Source organism: Corvus cornix, chromosome 2 (genome assembly GCF_000738735.6).
Source record: "Corvus cornix cornix isolate S_Up_H32 chromosome 2, ASM73873v5, whole genome shotgun sequence".
Classification (NCBI taxonomy): domain Eukaryota; kingdom Metazoa; phylum Chordata; class Aves; order Passeriformes; family Corvidae; genus Corvus; species Corvus cornix.
This window is the reverse complement of record NC_046333.1, coordinates 34,223,967-34,245,144: the sequence shown is the minus strand read 5'-3', so window position 1 is coordinate 34,245,144 and position 21,178 is coordinate 34,223,967. Positions and strand designations below refer to the sequence as shown.

The window sequence follows — 21,178 nt, the reverse complement described above, 5'->3', positions numbered from 1 at the left end:
CGGATGCATGTTTTTCAGAGTAAGATTTATTGATCTTTTGACCAGAATTTTACTGTGACATCACTGTTCTGTCAAACAACTGAGGTATATCTCTTAATCTCATCTAAATAAATATTGGCATAGGAATGCAGCAGTGGCTGACTATACCTTTATTGACCAGCTGCATTCTGATGACTAAGGTACTGAGCTATTGTGTGCTTCACAATAGAGTTTGTAAAAGAATATTGAATGTCTGTGGATGATTTCTGGCTGGCAGAGGTTTCCACATTATGCATCTGAACTTTGCTGGTTTGGCTTCAGTCATGTATTCTTTTTTCATTCCTTATGTTAGTGTCTTCCTGAGGAGTTTGTATTGCAGGGTGATAATTAGATTTTAGAATGTCAGTCTTCCACAAAGCAAAACAATTTTAATATTCTACTTTTGACTTTCTGTTTTTAACTGTAGTCATTTACTCATTGTCATATATGCTTAGTTTCTAAATATATTTTGTTTTATAAAATGTTTTCGTAGGCAAGCTTAAAAATCATTGCTTTGCTAAGGTAGATTCATTAGCCATATGTATGCAAAAAGATTAAGCCTACCATGATGCAATCTTAGTTTACCCACTGTAACTTTCTAATTACAGTTATAATAGAGCATCATCTCAAAGACTCAGATGAAATTTTGGTAATCTTTTTTTTTTCTTTTCTCTTAGATTTCTGAGTCCCCCTCTTTTGAGGTTCGATTTCTGCCCCTTGGATGTTTTGGTCAAGTATTTCTTTACTAATCATATGGGTACAGGAAGAAAAGTTGTGCCCTACAACTCTTTTTCTTTCTATTTCATATACTTGGTTCCTTTCAAACTCCTGACTACCAAATAAGATAATAACCTGTTCAAACATTTTGATGCTAAATACAGTGACTGAGAGTTTGCACTCTGCAATTTAACTGAGAGCCCTAAATTGATCCCTGTGGCAGATACTTAAGCACTGTTTGGTGTGTTACATTGCTTTTAATTTTCTGTTGCTGTCATGTTATTTGATATGGAGTTTGGCAATAATTAAGGTTTTTACAAAGAAAAATCAGATTCCTTTCAGTTCCCTATTGGAGTAAAGTATCCTTTCTTCTTAGTGCATACTTCATTCATTTGACTAAAGCAGAAAGGACGTGTATGAGGGCTGATAGCTCCTTTCCCTGCTGCAGAGAGCCAAGGATTATTCTATAAACAATCCAATTCATTTCTTACTGTATATTCTCAAGTTCTACATTTGCTTGCCCTGTGTCAAGTTCTGGAGCAGGATTTAAATTCCCTGCACGTAGCTATCTTTAGGGCTCACATCTGGATGGCACTGCAGGAGCATATTGCTGAAAGCAAACAGACTAGCAGTTCTGATGGTAACAATGGAGTCTGAGAAAATACTGGATGCATGTATAAGATTCCATTAAAAAGCAGGGAGTGAGAGGGATGTCTAATGCAGTCCATTTAATGCGGAACTCTCCAGAGAGTGAAGTGGGGATTATGTCTGCTCCCGTGCTTATTAAAGACTGGTATAGAGGATGCTTGTTGGGCGAATGGTATCTCCATAACAGACGCTCTGATACTCATGAATACGTTTCTAATTATATCTTAATGATCTCACCCACAAATAGGAAAACAAAAATCTTTGTCTCCCTGAGTGGTTACCTTAGTGGCTGCAGGATTGGCAAGGTTTAGATTTTCCATCTCCTCTCACTAATCCCAGGGGGCTTCATTGTGAGAAATGAGATGTGTTTATGATGGTGAATTAGATTGCTGTAAAAGGTTATTTCAACAGACAGTTGGGAAATCATAATAGAATAATTTAGTAAAAATGGGAGCTAAAGTATGCTTAATGAAACATGATTAGATTTAATTTTCTTGCTATTTCAATCATTAAAGGTACATTATGCTTTCTCAGACCTCATTTGGGCTCTTTGCCATGGACCCACTCTTAGTAACAGACTGAAACTTGCATGTTCCATTAGGATATGAAAATGGCTAATGATACTCTAGTCTCCTCTCCCTGGCTTTTGTAAAATTTCTGTTACTGGCTTTTCAGATATATTTTACCTGTTTTCCTCTTTGATCCTTTTATTCCCTCACATCTATTGTACACATTTTTCAGTATGAATAACTGTTCAGGGAGTATAGATTGAATGAAATGAAGTAAAAGACTACTATAACTACCTAATAATTGTGAAGTGGCTTATTATGAGTAATTAAAAATTGTTAATTTAGTTATTACTAGGATTCTGTGTTCTAACAAAGTTCATATTTTAATTTCTTCATATAAAATACGTTTTTATCCAGTGGTACAATTCTTCGGGTTTATGTGGGCTTTTTTTGGTTTGGTTTTTGGGGGGATTTTTGGTTGGGTTTTGGTTTCTTTTTTATTATTTTTCTTTATTCTTTCCTTTTACAGTGCAATGACACATTGTGTGACACCACATATGGGCTAAAATTTCTGTCTGGCCTCTAGTGTTATTAAATTTAGTTCTCGATGATATTTTATGCCTCTCTCTTAGCATCAAAATGCTACTTTGATCTAAAAATATCCAACTCCTTTTCAGGCTATTAATTCATATGAGAATAAAACTGCTCTTTGCTGGAAGACAGCATGGGTAGAGCAGCAGAACCTTGCTGATCAGCTCAACTGGTCAGAGCACCAAGGTTGTGGGGTTGATCCCTGTATGGGCCCTTCACTTCAGAGCTGGACTCGATGATCTATGTCAGTCCCTTCCACCTCAGAATATTCTGTGATTCTGTAGTCATGGCTCCATTTGTTTTCAGGATTCCAGCCTGTTGTTGGGGGAGGAAATATAGGGATAATTTCAGTGTTTCATGATGTTACTCCACGTTGGATGTATGTTTCACTGAGAAAGGCTTCTTTTGTTCAGGATGAATTTTCTGCCTAGAGTTGCATGGGAGGTAGAGGAGAAAGGCAGATCTCAGGGTAGCCAGTGGCATGTCAATCAGGAGTGCTTTAGGGGAAGGGCCCAAGCGCAGTTCCAAGTTCATAATCACCCTAGAGGAAATGGTTGACTCTGGGTTTCTGAAGCTCAAAATAAATATTTTGAGTGCTAAGCGAGATATTTTACTAACATCTCTCACCATCTCCTACTGAAGTTGCTTTCAGTTTGCATATACTAGATTTTCCTTGTCGCAGAGCCTTCTGATGATCTGGATTTTCATTAAAAATTAGGAGAAATGAAAGAACCTGAATCCTCTACATTTCTTGTAAGATAGCGAACCACTGTGGGTTACAGGCAGTGTGATAACCTAGCCAGTGTGTCAGTGCACACTGGGAATGTTTGTTTGAAGTCAAACATTTGAGGAAATTGAAAGTCTAGCTCCATTTTGAAACAGCATAGTCTCAAGTCATCGATTTTTCAGTGTTGCTAGAATAGTTTCATTTGAATTTTGTATGTCATAGTTGAAATAATTTATGAGAAAATGTGCGTGTGTGTGTACATTCATGTGTCTGTATATACATATTTAATGGCTCCTGTCCTCCTTATAAAGCAATAGACATAGGTTCTCCTATAATCATTTAGTGCCTGTTTACTGCTGAAATGAGCTCTATAAGGGGCAAAAAAGTCACTCTTTAGGGGGTTGAAGGCACTGTGTTATACTCTGAAGGCACTGGAATCTCCTGTGTTTCCAGGCAATAGTTGCCTTAACTGTGGTAAAAATCAGGAAGATTTGAATTGAATCTATGCTTGGAATTACCCCACATATTGATGGCTGAAGTGTATCTCTGTCATTAAGTGGAATTTATTTTCGTAAACTATACCAATTTTCAAAACTGTATTCTTAAAGTTGATTTCCTGAATGAAATATGTAGGTATTTAAATAGAAATGACTTGGGGAAAGAGATGGGGTGAGACTATAAAGAAAACTATTATAAATTATTTGGAGATTACCGTGGAAAGTTGTGCAAAAATAAAAATGCTGTTCAATATATTCTTAATAATACTAATAACAAAATACAGTATAACTTCCTCTCTCTTTGAGAAAGGAGTAGGACTTGCTTAGAAGAGGCTCCTATTTTGCTGAACTTAGCCATTTCTGATTCTGCCTTTGAACCATCTGTTAATCTCCGATGAGAACGGAATAAATTAAATGTGATGTCATATTTATCAGCAAGAGGTGTACTTTTTTCCAAGTCATAGCATCTGATACTGTTTCACAAATGCTTATGAGGAGCAGAATTGGTTTCATTTCCTTGTATTCTTGTAGATGTGAGTTAAGCTTTTAAATTGTAAGTTGCGCCTTTGCTTTTCTTTGCAACGTGGGAATTGACTTCAGAACAGGTGAGAGTAAGAATTTTCAGAAGTGGTGCTTGGGTTGTGCTAGGCAAGGGCAGAGAGTGCTTCAGGGAGGATCAGTGGGGTATCAGCTGACCCTGTAGTGCTTAGTGACTGTAAATTTTTCAAGCTGTCTACTGCCTGGCACTATCGTGTTGCAATGTATGTGGCACTGGCCACTGCAGCACAGCATTTAGAGGACTGGTGGACAGGCCTCCAGAACACAGAGGTCTGATTCTCACCCCGTCATTATGGCAAGTTCCCATGTTCCGAGTGGTTCTTAGTTTACATATTTTAAGTTTATTGGTTGAGGAATTCTCCACCCAGTTTTATGTATAAGTTCATGTTTATGCATTTTCCTTAATTGCTTATGTATTAGTTCCGGAAAGTTCTCCTGTCTTCGATGCTCCATTGGTCTACTCATGTAATTCCCTCTCTTAAGTTATCCCTATTGGATATTCCTCTGTTATCTCCTCCTCCTCAGTCAATCCCCATTGGTTGTTCCCCTTTGTTTCACCTCCATATAAAATGGTGTGTTCTCCCTTTTTTTTTGGTCTTTGTCCCTGGACCCTCCACTGGCAGTAAACCAGCGGGAATGTACACAGATACCCCTCTCTCGTCCTTTGCCTCTGCTGACGCTTTTACACCACCTTTGTTTGGGGCTCGCTCCTTGCAAAGGAGCCAGCTTTCCCTGCAAGCTGCAGCTGACAGGTTTCCCTCTTTGCTGCAGCTGACACCAAGGACGTCTGCAGCTGGACGCTGTGCTGCCTCGGGCAGCCCGAGCAGTGTCACTACTGAGATTGCCACCATGGCAGCAACGCTCAGGCTAGTCCGAAATTCATTTTGCTATATGCTTTTTTATGCACTCAGTGGAGCAATTACTACTTTTTGTCTTTTCTTCTTAGTTTAATATTCTAAGTGATGAGAACTAAATCAAAGAATCATAGAACAGTTTGGGTTGGAAGGAATCTTAAACTATCATCTAGTTGCAACACTCTTGCCCTGGGCAGGGATGTCATTCACTAGACCAGTTTGCTCAAAGCCCTGAGGGATGGGGCATCCATAACTTTTCTAGGAAACCTGTGCCAGTGTCTCAGCACCATTGTTGCAAATAATTTCTTTCTTACATGCAATCTAGATACTTTCTTTTAGTTGAATCCCATCTTAAATTCACAGGAATAGTAATCTCTTAGCACATAAAAATTTTATAAAAATAAAAATATTATAAACCTCACATTGTAAGTATATTTTGAATAATAATAATTACTATTATTGCCATTCTTGTTAGCGGTCATCTCTTTCTCCATTTTACTTCCTTCTCATCAGTTCTCTTTCAGATGCTGTTCTGTAGCCTAGCATCACCATCAGGCTGTTGCTGGCTAAGGGAACAGTTGTCTTTCAATATCAGTGAATTCCAGTGGCTGGAAGATAAAATTCCTGTGACTGATGTTGCATTCATGCTGTCAGTATTTTATAGAGCTAAAATGGGGCTGTCACTTCATAAGTATGTTTCTGAAGTGTATGTACCTGAGATACGGCCTACTAAAGTGAACTTCGTGTTCAGTTTTTCTAGGGTCGCAGGTACAGACAGAATAAGTATAAAATGCAATGCAGGAAGAAAACAAATGAAAGAGTAAAATCACTATGAAATGAAAAAATGCTATCTTTGTCCCAGACCGACGTAACCAAGATACCTACACTGTCTTTGGTTCTGGTGCCACAGGCATAGCTAATACAAAAGCAAACTCTGTAGAGTCTGGAAACTGCAGCAATATCCTAGAAAAATCTGAGCAAGGAGAAGGAACGGTCATTTAACCTTGGAATTCTCTCTTTTTAGCCTCTAGATTTATTTACTTGTTCTTTTTCATTTTTCATCTTGACTACAACCTGTTTCTTCTGGTAAAGAGTAATAAAGCAAAATTATGTTAATCTTGCACAGAATTTGATTAGGGAATGGGGTTGGTGGCTTGTTTGTTGGACACCAAGTTCAGCTGATGAGTGGTTTGTATGTCTGTGGGGGATTTTTGGATAACAATAAATTTCCTTCCTGTTGTGTCTACAAGAGGAAGAGTGTTTCTAGTATTTACATAGAATAAGAAACTGTACTTCCTTTTGCTAGATTATTATTATTATTATTATTATTATTATTATTATTATTTCCAGTTGAGAAATTCTCTGGCTATGAATACAAACTGCTCCTTCCAAGTGTACCCAAACAGGGTTCTTAGTACCAGACTCATTTCCTTTTTCCTCTCAAAGCAGTGAAACTTTTGATGGCTGTATAAACACTGTATTTTTTAGGCCTGGATTGTACAAGTACAGGTTTGTAAACTGACATTAAGAGACGTAGCAAATGCTTCAAGTCTTATTTAGCTTAAATATGTGTATCAAATCCACTTACACTCAGGAGAGTTTTAATCACTGTAGTGCACACACAGACTTAGCACTACTCTGAATTCTAACCTTGCTCCACTATCATAGTTCAGTTCTGTTCAGACCACTGAATCCACCTCAGCTCCTTTTATTCTTGGAATTCATATCCACAGCGTGGCTTAAGAAGAAAATACATTCAAGTTCTTGAATAAGTGCCAGGATAACACTGTGATACATGGGGTGTGAAAGTGTGTTTGTGTAATACACATACTGCTTATCAGGAAGATTAACTTGAGGTATATTTGAGAATAAAGATTATATACCACTAATTTATGGAAGAAGAAACTTTATAGAGATAGTTTGCCCATAAATTCCATTCCTGTAGTTCACAAAGATACTGTAACAGACTAAAAATACGGGGTTTTTTCTGGGTTTGTAAGTATTTAGTAATGTGATTATGGTAAAGATTTGCTAATGTCCATGGTCTTTAATTAACTGATCAACAAAACCCCAAACCAGCAAACCCAACACACGTGAGCCTACTATGCATTCCACTTTTTTTCAGTGTTAAGTCATCTGGAAACAAAAAAGCTAAAATGGAGGAGATACCCAATTCTGTAATCTTCTGCAATGTCAGAAGGAAGGGACAAGACTAGTGATTTGAAAGTTGTTGTAATTTTAGTGTTGAATCAATCATGAATTGTCTCATTCTGACCATGGATATTAAGCACAGAAAAATCATGCCAAATAAAATCTCCCTGTAATATTTCTTTAGAGTACACATGAATTTCACTACTAAGCAAACGATCTTATTGTTTAAGAGGTAATATTTATTGAGTGTAACACCACAAAATATCACTGTATTCATTAATAGACTTATTTAATAATTTTTTTACACTTAGTAAAAACAGTGGTTTGCAATGTAGAGTTTTCATTTGCAGCAATCAGTTCACAATTTCTCTTGCCTTGACTGCCTAGTGTCCTGGTAGGAATATAGTTTGCTTAGAGCATAATTGCTTGTCTAAGCCCAGGATAGAAAAATGAAAGAAGTGCCCTCTCTCTTGTGGGATACTAATGCTGTCTGTGTTACTCTTCAGCATTTCTGCCAGTCTGTTCATTGAGGAATATTGTTAGTGCTCCCATTTCCTGCCATGTGGTTTGGTGTCAGCTTGGTATCAGCTAACAGATGTAGCTTGCTACTGTAGGAGTGGCTTGAGTGCAGAAAGGCTGGAAGATGAGTTTCCTAGGACATGCATGCACAGTAGTGTGTGTGCTTTGAGCTGAACAGATTGATAGCTGGTAGAGCCTGGTTGTTGAGTATGCTTGTTTTCTAAATGCATGTCTCTTTGGGAACATGCAAAGTCTCTATGAACAGGTGTCCACAAGTGAGATGTACAGACTGACTTAAAAAGAAGTGAGAATTTCCTCATGTCTTTCAGTCTAGTAATCAACTACTTAAATAATCCCTAAAATAAGTAATAATAGAAATCGAGGAATGACGTATTTTGAAGGAGCCAAATGTAATGAAACTATACCATTACTCGAGTAACAGAGGATTCAATAGGTGTTCCCTTTTGATTTAACAGCCCTTCATTGTTTTCAAGTTTAATGTAACTTGAATAACTAGTTACCAACCTTCTCTGTTGCAATTACAGATTGAGTAAATGTGAATGTGTGGGAAAAAACCTAATGCTTTTCAAACTAAATAGTATTTTGAGGGTAGAAGGCATAAAGAAAGGAGTAAAGTCAAAAATATTAAACATGTAAATGTGGTTTTCCTGCCACTGTTGACAGCTTGAATATATCTCTCTACGTAACTAAATTGTGATAGAGAAAAGCATTCTTTCCTCATTCAGACAGGTCCAATTTCCCTGTACTAATTTGTCATCCCATGGCTTCTCATTCAACACCTTTTTCACCAACACCACTGAATTTTAAGGAAGTCTGTGAGTACAAAAAATAAAACATTCAATTTGAGATTAAGAGGGATAATGGTATTTTTTCTATCATTTTTACTTCCTTGTAAAAGCACAGCTTTTCCTCAGTTGGTTTTTTGTTGGGGTTTTTTTTTCAGTTATGGAAAGTGTCAGGAAAGGCTTTTTAATCCCAATCTTGCACACCTCAGTAGGCAGTGGAAACTGAGTCAGTACCAGTTTTTGCTTTTAAATACTGCTTTAGCAACTAGTTAGCTATGGATATGGGAGTAGGTTCTGAGGGAGAAGAGACAGAGACCCATTCCTTAACAGCTGATGATGGATTAATGAACAGAGTATAGGAGACTTCTTTCCTTGTGGTGGCAAAGTGTTTTATGCATCAAAGCAAAATCCGTGTAGAAAAAAGATGTCCATTGATTGGTATCTGCCATTCTGAGTTCTTTAAGAAGTAGCTTTTAATGAATGCTGAAAATGCAAGTCTGGTAAGTGAATATTTTGGTATGGTAATTTTTGGCGTAATGTTTGACTGCAGCTCCCAAGTGACTTTGCAGTTCAAATGCTTCACTGATACTTGGCACTCTCCAAAGCACCTACAGATTTATGGTTCTAGATATGAAGTTACTACTGTGGTGGTATCTATTACTTGTAAAGTTTCGCTTGCTTCAGAGCATACCAGCATAAATTCTTCCAGAGTACTGGATCTTCATTGATACCAGGAAGTTTAATCCTCCAGAGTGAGATATCTGTATAGATACTGTCTGTTCAGTTGTGTGCAATTTTTTCTTTTAAGGAAACTTCAGTGTTATTCACAATGAATAGTTTTAATCCTCGGGAACCTAATTTGCTTGGCTACTTTTTTCTAGGTAATGGGTAAAATTGTTTTTATAAGAAATTGCTTCTGAGTGTCCTCTCTGTGAAGGAGCCTGACTCTGCTTGAGAGAGGAGCCTACTCCAACTCCAGTGACAGTAAAGAAAATTTTCTGTGAGAGTGGAGTTTTTTCACTAAGGCTTTTAGGTGCAAAAGGATAAACTTTGAGGTTCCATCGCTGCTAGACATTTAGGTGTAAATTTGTAGAAAGAAGAAATGTTACTCTTTTTAAAGAGCTTCTGCTGAATTGCTTTGCAGTTCGTCTGTAACAGTGAATGTAAGATTGTGAAATTTTGCATTGCCTGCTGCAGTGGGTATTAGAACAAAATCCAAGACTAATTCTACTACTTTCTGTTGGTTGATGCTTGACATTCTAGGTTTTTATTAATGGTTGCCTTAGTCCTTCAAAATCACTACTTTTCCCCTATCCTCTCTTGACTTTGCCTAAGCACTCATTGACTAAGAATGCAGATGCTCTTTATTTTTCAAAATTGCCGCAGGAATTTCTGTGAAAGTTGCAAGACTTATAATCTTCATGTGTGAACTGAATATGTCACTGTTGTGATACATCTGAAAAGCATGGTCATTCTAGAAATTGGTTGTCAAATTAGTAGTTGCTCCTTTTTGTGTGACTGTACCCAGAGGGAAATATTTGAAATATTAGTTCTGGTAGAACTGTACTTTTGAAAAAGGCTGATTTTTGAAAAGCAGAGTAGCAAGAAACATGACTGTGCTTACTTCTGATTTAGATAGTTAATAAGGAAAATAGTATTACCTTAATGTTAGAGATCCATATTTATATGCTTTCAGTTTGTACATAATTGATCTTATGAATCAAAAGCCACAAAATGTTAAAGATTAAATTAGCCAACTAGATAAGTTTCTGATTGTCTCATAAACGAAGTAAAAGCAAATCAGAATAAGCAAGGTTGAATGCAATATTTAACTATGTTCCTGTAAAGAGGTCCTTGTTAGCATCAACATTTTGGTTTATTTCATCTCAACTATACTGTGACAAAGAATCATCAGATAAGAATGGCATGTTTTAATAACTATAATTTGAATATCATTCATTTCTATAATTTTCTTCTTTCAATGGATTTAGTGTATGAAAAATCAAGCCTCTATCTTCTTATGTCCCCTTACTTACCTAACTTGTGTTCGTAGATCATATGTAAGCTTGAGAAGGAGAGTTTAAAGTTTAATCTCTCTGATTACATTGAATGAGCTGTACTGTGGTATGTAGTGTAAGATTTAATTACAGCATATCTGTAAACATAGCATTTAGGGCTTTCTCTTCTGGATTCTTAGATACATAAGTAGGAGACATGTACGTGAAGTCTCCCAAATTGGAAACCTCTTATCACAAGTGCAATCTCTTTTGTTATCTAAAATGTAATTAAAATACTGTCGTTTGCCTAGTGCCGTTCTAAATTCTAATCCACTTAAAGGAAGAGAAAAAGCAGCTTTAGCCGTAGTATCTTGCCAAGATTCCTACTCCCTCTTTGCTATTTCACACCCTTTTACCTAACTGGTTTAAATAAATACTTCAACTGATTTCTTTTGTGAAAGCACAACCCTTCAAAATTAGAATGAAAAGTTTAATGGCCTAAATACAGTTCAGTTCTATTTGAAAACCCTGATTTATCTTCTGTGGTTTCTTTTTTTTTAATACTAGTATTTCCTTGTTATGCCCTTGGTATTTCATAGCTGTCCTTTTTAAGCACTGAAGCAATTAGTTTTGAGAAGGCTGATTCTTCAGGGTCCAGTGCTTTCCTGCCTTTCATTCACTGAAGCTGTACATTTTAATGAAGTTGTTTCATCTCTGTTGCCAAACACTAGAATTTTAGTGCTTCAATTCTAATTATCTCTGCTGGCAAATGCTATGTTTTATTAAAGCTGTCAAGTGCACTGTTCATTAAATGTCCACAGTCAGTGGTGCTGTGCACACAAATTAGATCAGCTTTACTCCTTGATAGATTATGAAGTTAAATATTGTTATATAAACCTCTAAAATTGAGTCTAGCAGCAATCAGTGATGGCTTAGATAACTAAAGCATACCTGCAGCTTCTTGGAACTTAGTATCTTGTCAAAACCCATGTGGAACATACATTAAATCACTAGTAGTACAGCTGAGTATACCATTTAATTCATTAAGATACCATATTTCTTCCTCAAGACATCTACATTGCATCTTGAATTCTAGTTTATATGTACTTAGGGTTAGATAAGTTTTGTTATTTATGCTTTGATATAAGTAAAAACATCAGTGCTGGTCTTTCAGCAGAGGGTTGCACAGTGCAATTGTTGTCCATTAAAAGCAAAGATGCCTTCACTGAGATGTTACTAACCTGGTGAAAGCGAAAGATTGCTATCATGAACAACTAACAGCTTCTCTTCTAATTGCATATCTGAAAGGGGAATTTTACTGGGAGGTGTGTATTTCAAATATATGAAGCAGTAAAAGATACTGTACTTGCAAAGAAAATATTTGAGTCAGCTCTCGTTTTGACGCTTGGGAATTTTTTTTGCTTTTGTTAATTTTATGTTCTCAGTGTATGTGTCATTATCTTCAGTAGCACAAATAGTCATTCTTGCTATTTAGTGTATTGTTTTCTAGATGTTTTTTAGGAGAATTAATAAGATATTGTGATGATAGACTACCAGATAAACACATTGCTGGCCTTTTGAAAATAATGTTTTTCTTATCTTTCAGCTATCTGTAGGAAAATAACTTCAAATATATTTTTAGTACCATGGATTTATGGTGTCTGTTTTCTGTATTGGTTACCTTATCTTTTGAGGAATCTGGTGTTTATACTTTCCAACTTTGCTTTTGAGTTTATCAGGCTGTATTTCAGACCTTTAGAGGAACAGATATTTCTTGTGTTTTTTGTAAAAATCATGAATAACATCTCAAAATTCTATATAAAGTAAATAGAATTTAAGAGCTCTTGGATATATATTTTTAAGGGTTGGGTAGGAAGCTACAGTCCTTCAAAAGGCTGTGAGGTACTCTTCCTTGTCTCGTCTCCTTATAATCTATTTTAGAGTGCTCTAGTGTGAATAGAAAATTCGTGTAACATGAAGTTGAATAGAAGGCTGTGTATGTTTATGTATTTGTCTGTTAATGTATTATTCCTTAACATACATATTTCATGGTATTTATGGGAAATAATAGCATTTTATTTTTTTAGTGCAGAAACCAAAAGTGTTCCTTCGACTGTATTCAAGAGCTGAAGTGATTTTTGCCATCTGAAATGCTTAGCTTCAGACAAGTTTCATCATGTTCAACTTCAAATTTTTTTCAACTGCCTACTGTCAGACAGGAGATGGACCCTAATAGATGGTGTATTCTGTGGCAGTGAAGTAGTTGAGCAATACCAATATACTGAGAGATTTGTTGGGAAAGGGAAGCATGGAAATTACCTAAGTGCATGTGAAAAACCTATGATGCATGAAACATGACAATTTTTTTCTTAGTTGTTATTTTCACTTTGGACATATGTTTCTATTTGGCTTTGAGTCTGAAAATTGGACATAATATTTCCTGAACCTTCTAGGGAGATTTGGAAAGTACTCAGGCTAATTCTACATCTAAACTCAGATTTGTCAAGGCTTGTCCTATTTTGGCTTCTTGGAAGTTATCTGAATTATTACTGTCCCTAGTGTGTATATAAATGCTTTGGTTGTATTGCCTTATCCACCCTTTTCAACCTTAGTATGGGAGTGTAGTGAATATAACAGAAGAAAATAAATTCTTTATAAACCCTGGTGCCTTCCTCCTCTCAGTGTAGTCTCAACAATTGTGAAAAATCACTGAAGCAATCATCAAACATAAGAAAAGCATTAAAAAAGTGATGCAATTCAATACAGTCATAGGTTTTTAATTTATCTGTGAAATTATGAATGTATACAAAGGAAAACAACAAATAGACTTACGGTGGGGTTATCACCCTGGGACTGAAAAGAGTAACAGTAATGCCATTAATAGAAGAAATATCATACAAAGGGAAATATTTCTGGTTCTGAATATATAGAAATTAGGTTGATAAAGTTCTATGCCATTTTTAAAAGTCCTGACATATTAGACCTAGTTAAGAATTCTTTTAATTTAAAAGAACGTGGGAGAAATTTTGGTCCAAGGTTGTAGATTAGGATCCCTGAAACTGATGTTATCTACTAAGATACTTGGCTGGTTTTATAGTATTTTAAATGTCAAATTTTAAGGGATTGAGAAAGTACTGCTTTTGTATTACCACACTTTTTAAGGTAATAGTCTTCTAACCTTGCAAAAGGAATACTAGACCTATTGGGTTTTGTACTGTTTTGTTTTTGCAGAGACACCAGGACAGTATACTTGGGAATACAATGCAAACTGTAATCGCCTTACTAAATAATATCGTTGCTAACAAAAGTACGAACATGATGATTCTCTTTGAAGAAGGTATGTCAACTTTTTTCTCCTCACTGTAGATGTTTCCCAGTCTGTAGTAGCCAGCACTGTGTGAAACTAAACTTCTATCTATTTAGATTTTGTTGTGGTTGGTAGATAATCGCATTGTAACTGATGTCCTCCTCATCACTTCCTCTTCCTTCCTTCCTGATTTGATTATAAATTTTGCTTTCAGAACGTTGTTCTTTCAAGAAAATGCACTTACAAAAGAATTACTAACTGAAAATGACATTATGTCTGTGAAGAATGGCCTTTGGAAGGAAGGCATGGGCTGGAGTTCTGACTATAACAGTGCAGAGTGTAGGGAGAGACCTCTGCAAGGTCTTCCTTTTCCCACTGGTTAAACTCCTGAAAGGATAAGTTGGACTGTATTTCTGCACACTTTTAAGAAAGAGCTTCTGTTCCAGCCCAATCATGTAGACTAATGGGGTGAGGCCCAAACTGACTATAAAGTCTTAGTCTACAAAACATTGGACGTTTTCATGAAATGTTTATCACCTAAGTTGGGTCATAAAACACTGTCACAGGTTGCCTGGAGAGTGGTGGATGCCCCATCCTTGAGAGCATTCAAGGTCAGGTTGGACAGGGCTCTGAGCAACCTGATCTACGTGAAAATGTCCCTGCTTATAGCAAGGGGTTTGGACTAAATGACCTTTAAAGATCCCTTCCAACTCAAACTGTTCTATGATTCCGTGATTCATTTCACTGTATTTTATTATCTAAGCTTCTTTTATTTAGAAACTGGTTCTGAAGAAAAGGTTTCTGCTATTGGAAATCTGTATAAATTATAAACTTGTTTAGAGATGTACATTTTGATAGCATTTCTTTTGTTTATCATGAATGGGTGAGTGACATCTAGCAGTACAGATCCGTGCTACCGTTTGTACTGTTTGCTGGTATGCATACCAGCCTATGAATCCAATCATGATGGGTAGTAGTAGTCATGTCCTCATTTTCGTAATTACCGTAGTAGTTAAAACACTGACCCAGAAAGCAAGAGAGCTGAATTCCTTAACTTTTTACTCTTAAGGGATTGAATGGGCAATGCAATTCTTCAGGAGACATACTGGTACTTGACGTTGTTGCTAGTAACATGTTCCTCTCCTCTGTCACAAACAGACCCACTCTGAAGTTAGTGGTGTATTAGTGGAGAACAGAGCCAAAAAAAAAAAAAAAAAAGAGAGAGAATAGAATAGTATGACTAATTTGGAAAGGGCTGGTTCATAGGATTCTGATTCTTTGGTTGTTTCTCACCAAACTGCCTATCACACTTAGAACTTCTTGGGGTTTCTTGAGATTTAGATGTATGTGCTGCTTTTACTATCTTTAGGCACATCTGCGGTCTGTCAGGCAAAATCCTAAGTTGGCATTGACCTCAGTTGCAGCAGGGTAACTTGTTAAAACTGCACAATGCAAAGAAGTTTGTTCAAGTCCCACAAGCGACATAATTGGCATGCCTTCTTTAAAGTAATATATTCTGCCTTTCTGTGTGGCAAATTAGGTGCAAAACTGTTTAAGAGCATGGCAGAAGTGCCTTCATTCCCTAAATATCTCCTCTTTATTGTCCTACAGAGCAAACTCCTGTGTGCTTTTTATGCTGCTGGTATTATGTCTGTGCTCTTTCACTTCTCATCTGCTCCAAAAATAAAACTCATCTCTTCAGTCATGTTAGTTTCCAAATTAAGGAAGCAGGATAGAAATACTATTAAAGTATTTTTTTTGTGTTATGTCATAATGACTCCAGTAATATTTTCAGACTAATAGTGATTAGATAACACTAACTTGGGCTCACTGAACTTCAGCAACCACACTAGAGAAAGAAGCACAGCAGCCAAAAATAATTTATCTCAAGTCTCCCCATCTTCTCTCATCCCTTTTCCCCATTGGCTGATCTTCAGAGTACTGGAAACCTGGATTTGGGCCAGCGCTTTGATTTAGGGTCTAATTGTCAAGTAAAGAACTTCTAAAATTTGGTTTGCAAGAATGTTATGAGAGTATTGATCTTGTAATTGCAGACTACTAGATTTTCTTTTAATTAAAAGGGGAGATAAGTTATTCTGTGCAAACTGGAGGGCTTTATATCCTTTGCATTACCATCTGTAAATAGACAAGTGTTCACATCCAGAAAATACCTTAAACTTCCACCGCCATATCTTTTGTGGCGATCTGTTTACCTATTGCTTTTTCTATCCCAGATTGTTCCCCGCCCTGTTCCTTCCCCTTAGCCTTTGCCACTCCCTCAGGCTCTCCCTACTGGTTCCTGTACCCCAACTCTGCCCATGTACCCCTCCTGAGCCCCTGACAAAACCTCCCTGCGCCGGGATCACGAGGTCTCTCTGCCTCTGAGGGTCGCGGGGACAAGATTTGATTAAAAATCTTCTCAAACCCTCATGGGGAGACCCTTCTCACCTCCTTTGCCATCACTGTGTTGTAAGGCTGATAGCTGCTGGAGCAAAACCACGGAGCCATCCGAAATGAGCTACGGGATAGTGACATGGTTGCACTGCCCTAAGCAGCTCCGTTGAGCTCTCAGGAAAGCTGCAGCCTGCTAAACTAAACCTAGCATTACAACAATCTTTGACATTTAACTTCTCTTTTTTTAATGACTTTTGTGTGATGGAGAAGAATGCAATCTAGTAAAATGAAAACTGAGCTCCCTCTTGCAGAAGAATATCCTGGAGTCCAAACAGAAAAGTTGGACATGAGTCAGCAGTGTGCCTTTGTAGCCATCATGGCAAAAGAGGGCTGCGATGAGAAAGAAAAGCTGGAAGGTGGAGGAGAGTGATTATACTCCTCCATTCATTGTAGTGTCCAGTTTTGAGCTCCAGACTATAGCAAAGGCATTGACAGACTGGAGCAAGTCCAGAGACAGGCAACTGAGGTGTTCGGGAGAGTGGATTGCATGATATGTGTATCTTCAGCCTCTGTACTATTTTATGAATGTATTCCTTCCCAAGTGCAGAACTTTGTATTTGCCTTTGTTAAACTTTAAAAGGCTTCTGGCAGCCCTTTCTTTTGAGCTCTTCAGCTTCTTGAGCTCTTTCTGAATCCTTCAATCCATCATCACATCAGCTGCTTTCTTCATTTCAATGTCATCTGTAAACTTGCTGAACATGCATGTTATTACATCCTATTAACATTGTGTCTGTGCCGTTAATGAAGGTATTCAACATCCATGAGCTATTTGCCTAGTTAAAAAAAAATAAAAAGGCTGAAGACAGAGTATTATGGGTCATCAGTTTTCCTTATTTCTCCATTACACTGTGATAATTAATTCATATATATATGGAGCTTTAGAAATTAAAAACCATAGATACTTGCTGAACATAAGAAATAACTCAGGTTAGGTGGTCAGTCCTGTCAAGATTTTTGTATCTAAGAGTCAAGACATTAGCAATGAAGATTTCTTTCCGATTTTGTGCATGCCTTTCTTCAGGTGCCAAGAAGCTGTATTTTTGCAGACAGATCATTTAGAGACCCACATCACTGTTTCCTTTTGTGCCTGTTAGCCTTCAGAACTCTCTGCTGAAAGGAGTTGTATGAGGTGATAGATTTTTTTTTTAAGGGGCTGTAGCTTACATGTTGAACTTTCCCCTTTCTCAAGAAAGTCTTGCATGATGGCACTTTCTGCATTACTACTTCTGTGATTTCCTGTTAATAACTATGATATGCTTGTGCATTTCAGCAACTTTCATAGAAGGTGGATTGCCTGGCATTAATTTCTCTCATCCCGGAACTGTGTCCTTTTGTGTTACAATATATCAGACATGTACTGATAACCACTTAAAATGTTTAAAGGTGAAATGGAGAATAACATATGCAACTGAAGTCACAGAGGGAATTTAAAATGGCCTGTACTTGTGTTATCAGCTATTAAACATTTGTTCTGTTAACATTCATGACAATTTCCACTTAATAATCAGAGGGGAATAATGCAATTCAGTTTAATTACTGAGACTGGAATTCAGTAAGGAGACTAGGATTAATATAGGGTCCCTGGTGAATAGTTAAGGAAAGATATTAAAAAGCTAAGACAATTGTGGTCATTTTTAGCATGGTCTTCTAAGAGAGTGACACTTACCCTCTCTTCTTCTGTCTTGACTTCTAGCTGCCAGTCTTTGTTTCCTCCCTTCCCCATCTTTTGATATTGGACAGTTTTAAGTTCACTTGAACGAGCACAGAGATCCAAATATACAGAATATGTATTCAATCTATAATAAACAGTATCTGATGAGAGAGACCCAAGTTAATGGTGTAGTTTAGGGAAAGACAATAGCCTTATCAATTAAATATTCTTCACTAGTGTACAGCAAATAGAACAGTGCTATGCATGACATGTACAAAATATATATATGTACTTATACATTACATATGTAAAGACCTGTTACTAATTAATACATCTCCGTGGCCTTTTCAGTATTCACCTCCCATTTTCTTTCCAGGATGCCTGCAGTCTCTGTTTTAGGTTTGTAACCACTGAATTTAACGATGTGTTAGTCAGTGCCTGAGGAGGGTACCTATGAAACGGTCCCACAGGCTTGGTCAGTGCATGGGAGCAACTCACACTGGAGGGTGTTGCAGTGGGGATACTGCAACACGCATATATCAAACCAGGAGTCCCGTGGAAAGGAAATATATATGGACAGACAGATTCTTGATAGCTGTTTCAGAGAGATGTTTATTCCTCCAGCCGCATGGCCGGAGCTCTGCTGAGGAACTGTCCCAGTCACGGGACCAAGGGTCCTTCTGCCCGCGCAGGGAACACAAACCAACCAATGGGAACGAGGCTGAGCAGGGGCAGGGAAGCCCCGTGTCTGTGCCCTCAGGGCCCCTCTCCCAGGGCTACACAGCGGGGGAGGGACCCCAACACCTCACCCGTTTTATTTTAATAAAAGGAGAATGAAAACAACTGGATAAACATAACAAGAACAGTTTCAAAACAAAACAAGCCACCCTCCTGAGTCTTTAAATGTCCAAACAGATTCTGTGGGACATCTTAGGGCTGACAGAAGGGAGACAGAATTCTCTGAGCATGCTTTGTGGGGAAACTGAGGCAGGAGAGGGTTTAACTTCTTCCCCTTTTCATCCCCCACTCGGCATTGGAAAGGGATTTTTGGGGAAACAATTGGCAAAAGCATGGTTTTGTGAGGGAAACCATGGATGAAAAAACGGATTGGGAATACACTGGGGGTAATAGGACATAGGGTAAAAGGGAAAGGTGGGATTAGGAAAGGGAAACTGTGGGGGGGCTTACAATGGAGATATTGTCTAACATGACTACGATTTTTTGCATATATACTGCCTTTTACAGAAACACCACCAGGCCCAGTGACCTGCGATGCTTGTAACCCTTTTCTCCCTAGTACAATATTAAATTCCACCACCTCTCCATCTCCCAAGCTTGGGATGCATTTTTCAGGGTTATTCTTTTTAATAGCAGTTCTATGCACGAATATGTCTTGCTGGTTGTCACACCTTGTTATAAAACCATAATTTTGCTTAACATTATACCATTTTACTATCCCTAAGGTCTTAGTTACTATGATCTTTTCCTTTTTCCGAGTGGCTGCTGTTTTCTGTCTCGCTGCGTCTTTGCTCTCTCCTTCGGTCGCTCCCGTGTTGGAATTGTCAGGGCTGCTGGTGCCCGCGCGCTCTTCCCGGGGTCGCGTTCGGGGCCGCGCGGGCCGGGCCGGGCCGCGCCGCTCAGTTCTCCGTGCGTCGCCTCCTCTGGTCGCAGCTTCGCTGCCGCTGCCTGGTGCTGTACCCACGTCTCGGCCGGGCCCCCGAGCGACGACTCCCCCGCGCCCTGCTCCAGCGCGTGTTTCGGCTGGGCGCGGCTCCGCTCCACCGCCACTGCCGCCCGCCACCGCCCGCGCGCCGCCCCTCTCGGCCGGGCGTTCACGGGGCTCGCTCCACCACGCGCCGTGCTGGGCCGGGCGGGCACCGCCGGGTCCCGCCGCTCCCGCCGCGCCTCGCTCCGCCACCGACACTGCGGCTCGCGTGGCTCCGCCCTCGCATGGGAACTGCCTCGCTGCTGCTCGGAGAGCGCTCGGTGCACGTGGCCTGGGTCGCACGGTCCCTGCGCCAGGCTTCCCTTCGCCAGGACACAGCTGACATTGCTCAACAGTCTCGGTAACTAAATAATATTCACGAAAATATTCTTCCATCGGCATATATTTTCACTCCAGTATTAACTGTGTCCAAACGGTTTTCCAAAAGCCCTTGGTAAGAATTAAATCCCAAGAAACATAGAAAAAGTTCTTAAACAACCATGCCAGGAAGTGTTTCAGTTCTTTCTGAGCTTGAATCAAGCTAAAATTTACAAATCGTTGTTCAAGAATCATTTTAAGTTTAAGATAAATGTCCATATGCGGCTCTGAGAGCCAAGAGTCTTCCCACCGTTCCTCCATAGTTTAGATACGGAATAGCAAAGCAAAACCAAGAAGAGGAATCCAAAGTTTCCAGGGTTTACTCACACAAATCAGTCGCTTAGGGATCGGGGATCGTTCTGCTCTCAATTCTCCACCATTTGTTGCAGTGGGGATACTGCAACACGCATATATCAAACCAGGAGTCCCGTGGAAAGGAAATATATATGGACAGACAGATTCTTGATAGCTGTTTCAGAGAGATGTTTATTTCTCCAGCCGCATGGCCGGAGCTCTGCCCTGGAACTGTTCCAGTCACGGGACCAAGGGTCCTTCTGCCCGCGCAGGGAACACAAACCAACCAATGGGAACGAGGCTGAGCAGGGGCAGGGAAGCCCCGTGTCTGTGCCCTCAGGGCCCCTCTCCCAGGGCTACACAGCGGGGGAGGGACCCCAACAGGAGGGTGTGCTTATAGTTGGGTGACATAGGACAAAGCAGCACCAAGGTTTCAGAAACAGGGGCAGGGAGTCATCAGTGATGAGGATGGTGACTTACTACCGTGGAAGTAGGCAGAGATAATAGGATGCAGATAGGTACAAAGAGTGGTATTGTTACTTCTACTGGTCATGAAACAACCAGCTATACATTACTCTGTGCCTGTCATATTAAAAGGGCTTACATCTGTTGACTATAAAATGAGAACCCTGTTCTAGATGCTGAAATTATGAGTTCCTAAGCAAGTGTTGTAGGAGTACAGTGGTTGATCATGTTTCTATACCCAGGTGCTAGAGCAGTCTACTGAAAAGGCGTACTGCCTCTTAGATATGTGTCTAGTGACAAGCACTGACACACGGACAAATTTAGACATAAGA

The 21,178-nt window shown here is 38.8% G+C and overlaps 1 protein-coding gene across 12 annotated transcripts in view; it reads left to right on the top strand.

Annotated features, from left to right (window-relative positions):
• The window catches only part of ULK4 (unc-51 like kinase 4), a 255,460-nt gene that overhangs the window by 109,536 nt on the left and 124,746 nt on the right, over positions 1–21,178 (top strand). For all 12 annotated transcript variants that reach the window (XM_039570901.1, XM_039570876.1, XM_039570906.1 and 9 more), the window contains one exon: positions 13,824–13,929. In XM_039570901.1, coding sequence (XP_039426835.1) covers positions 13,824–13,929 — 106 coding nt within the window. The remainder of the gene's footprint in view (positions 1–13,823; positions 13,930–21,178) is intronic.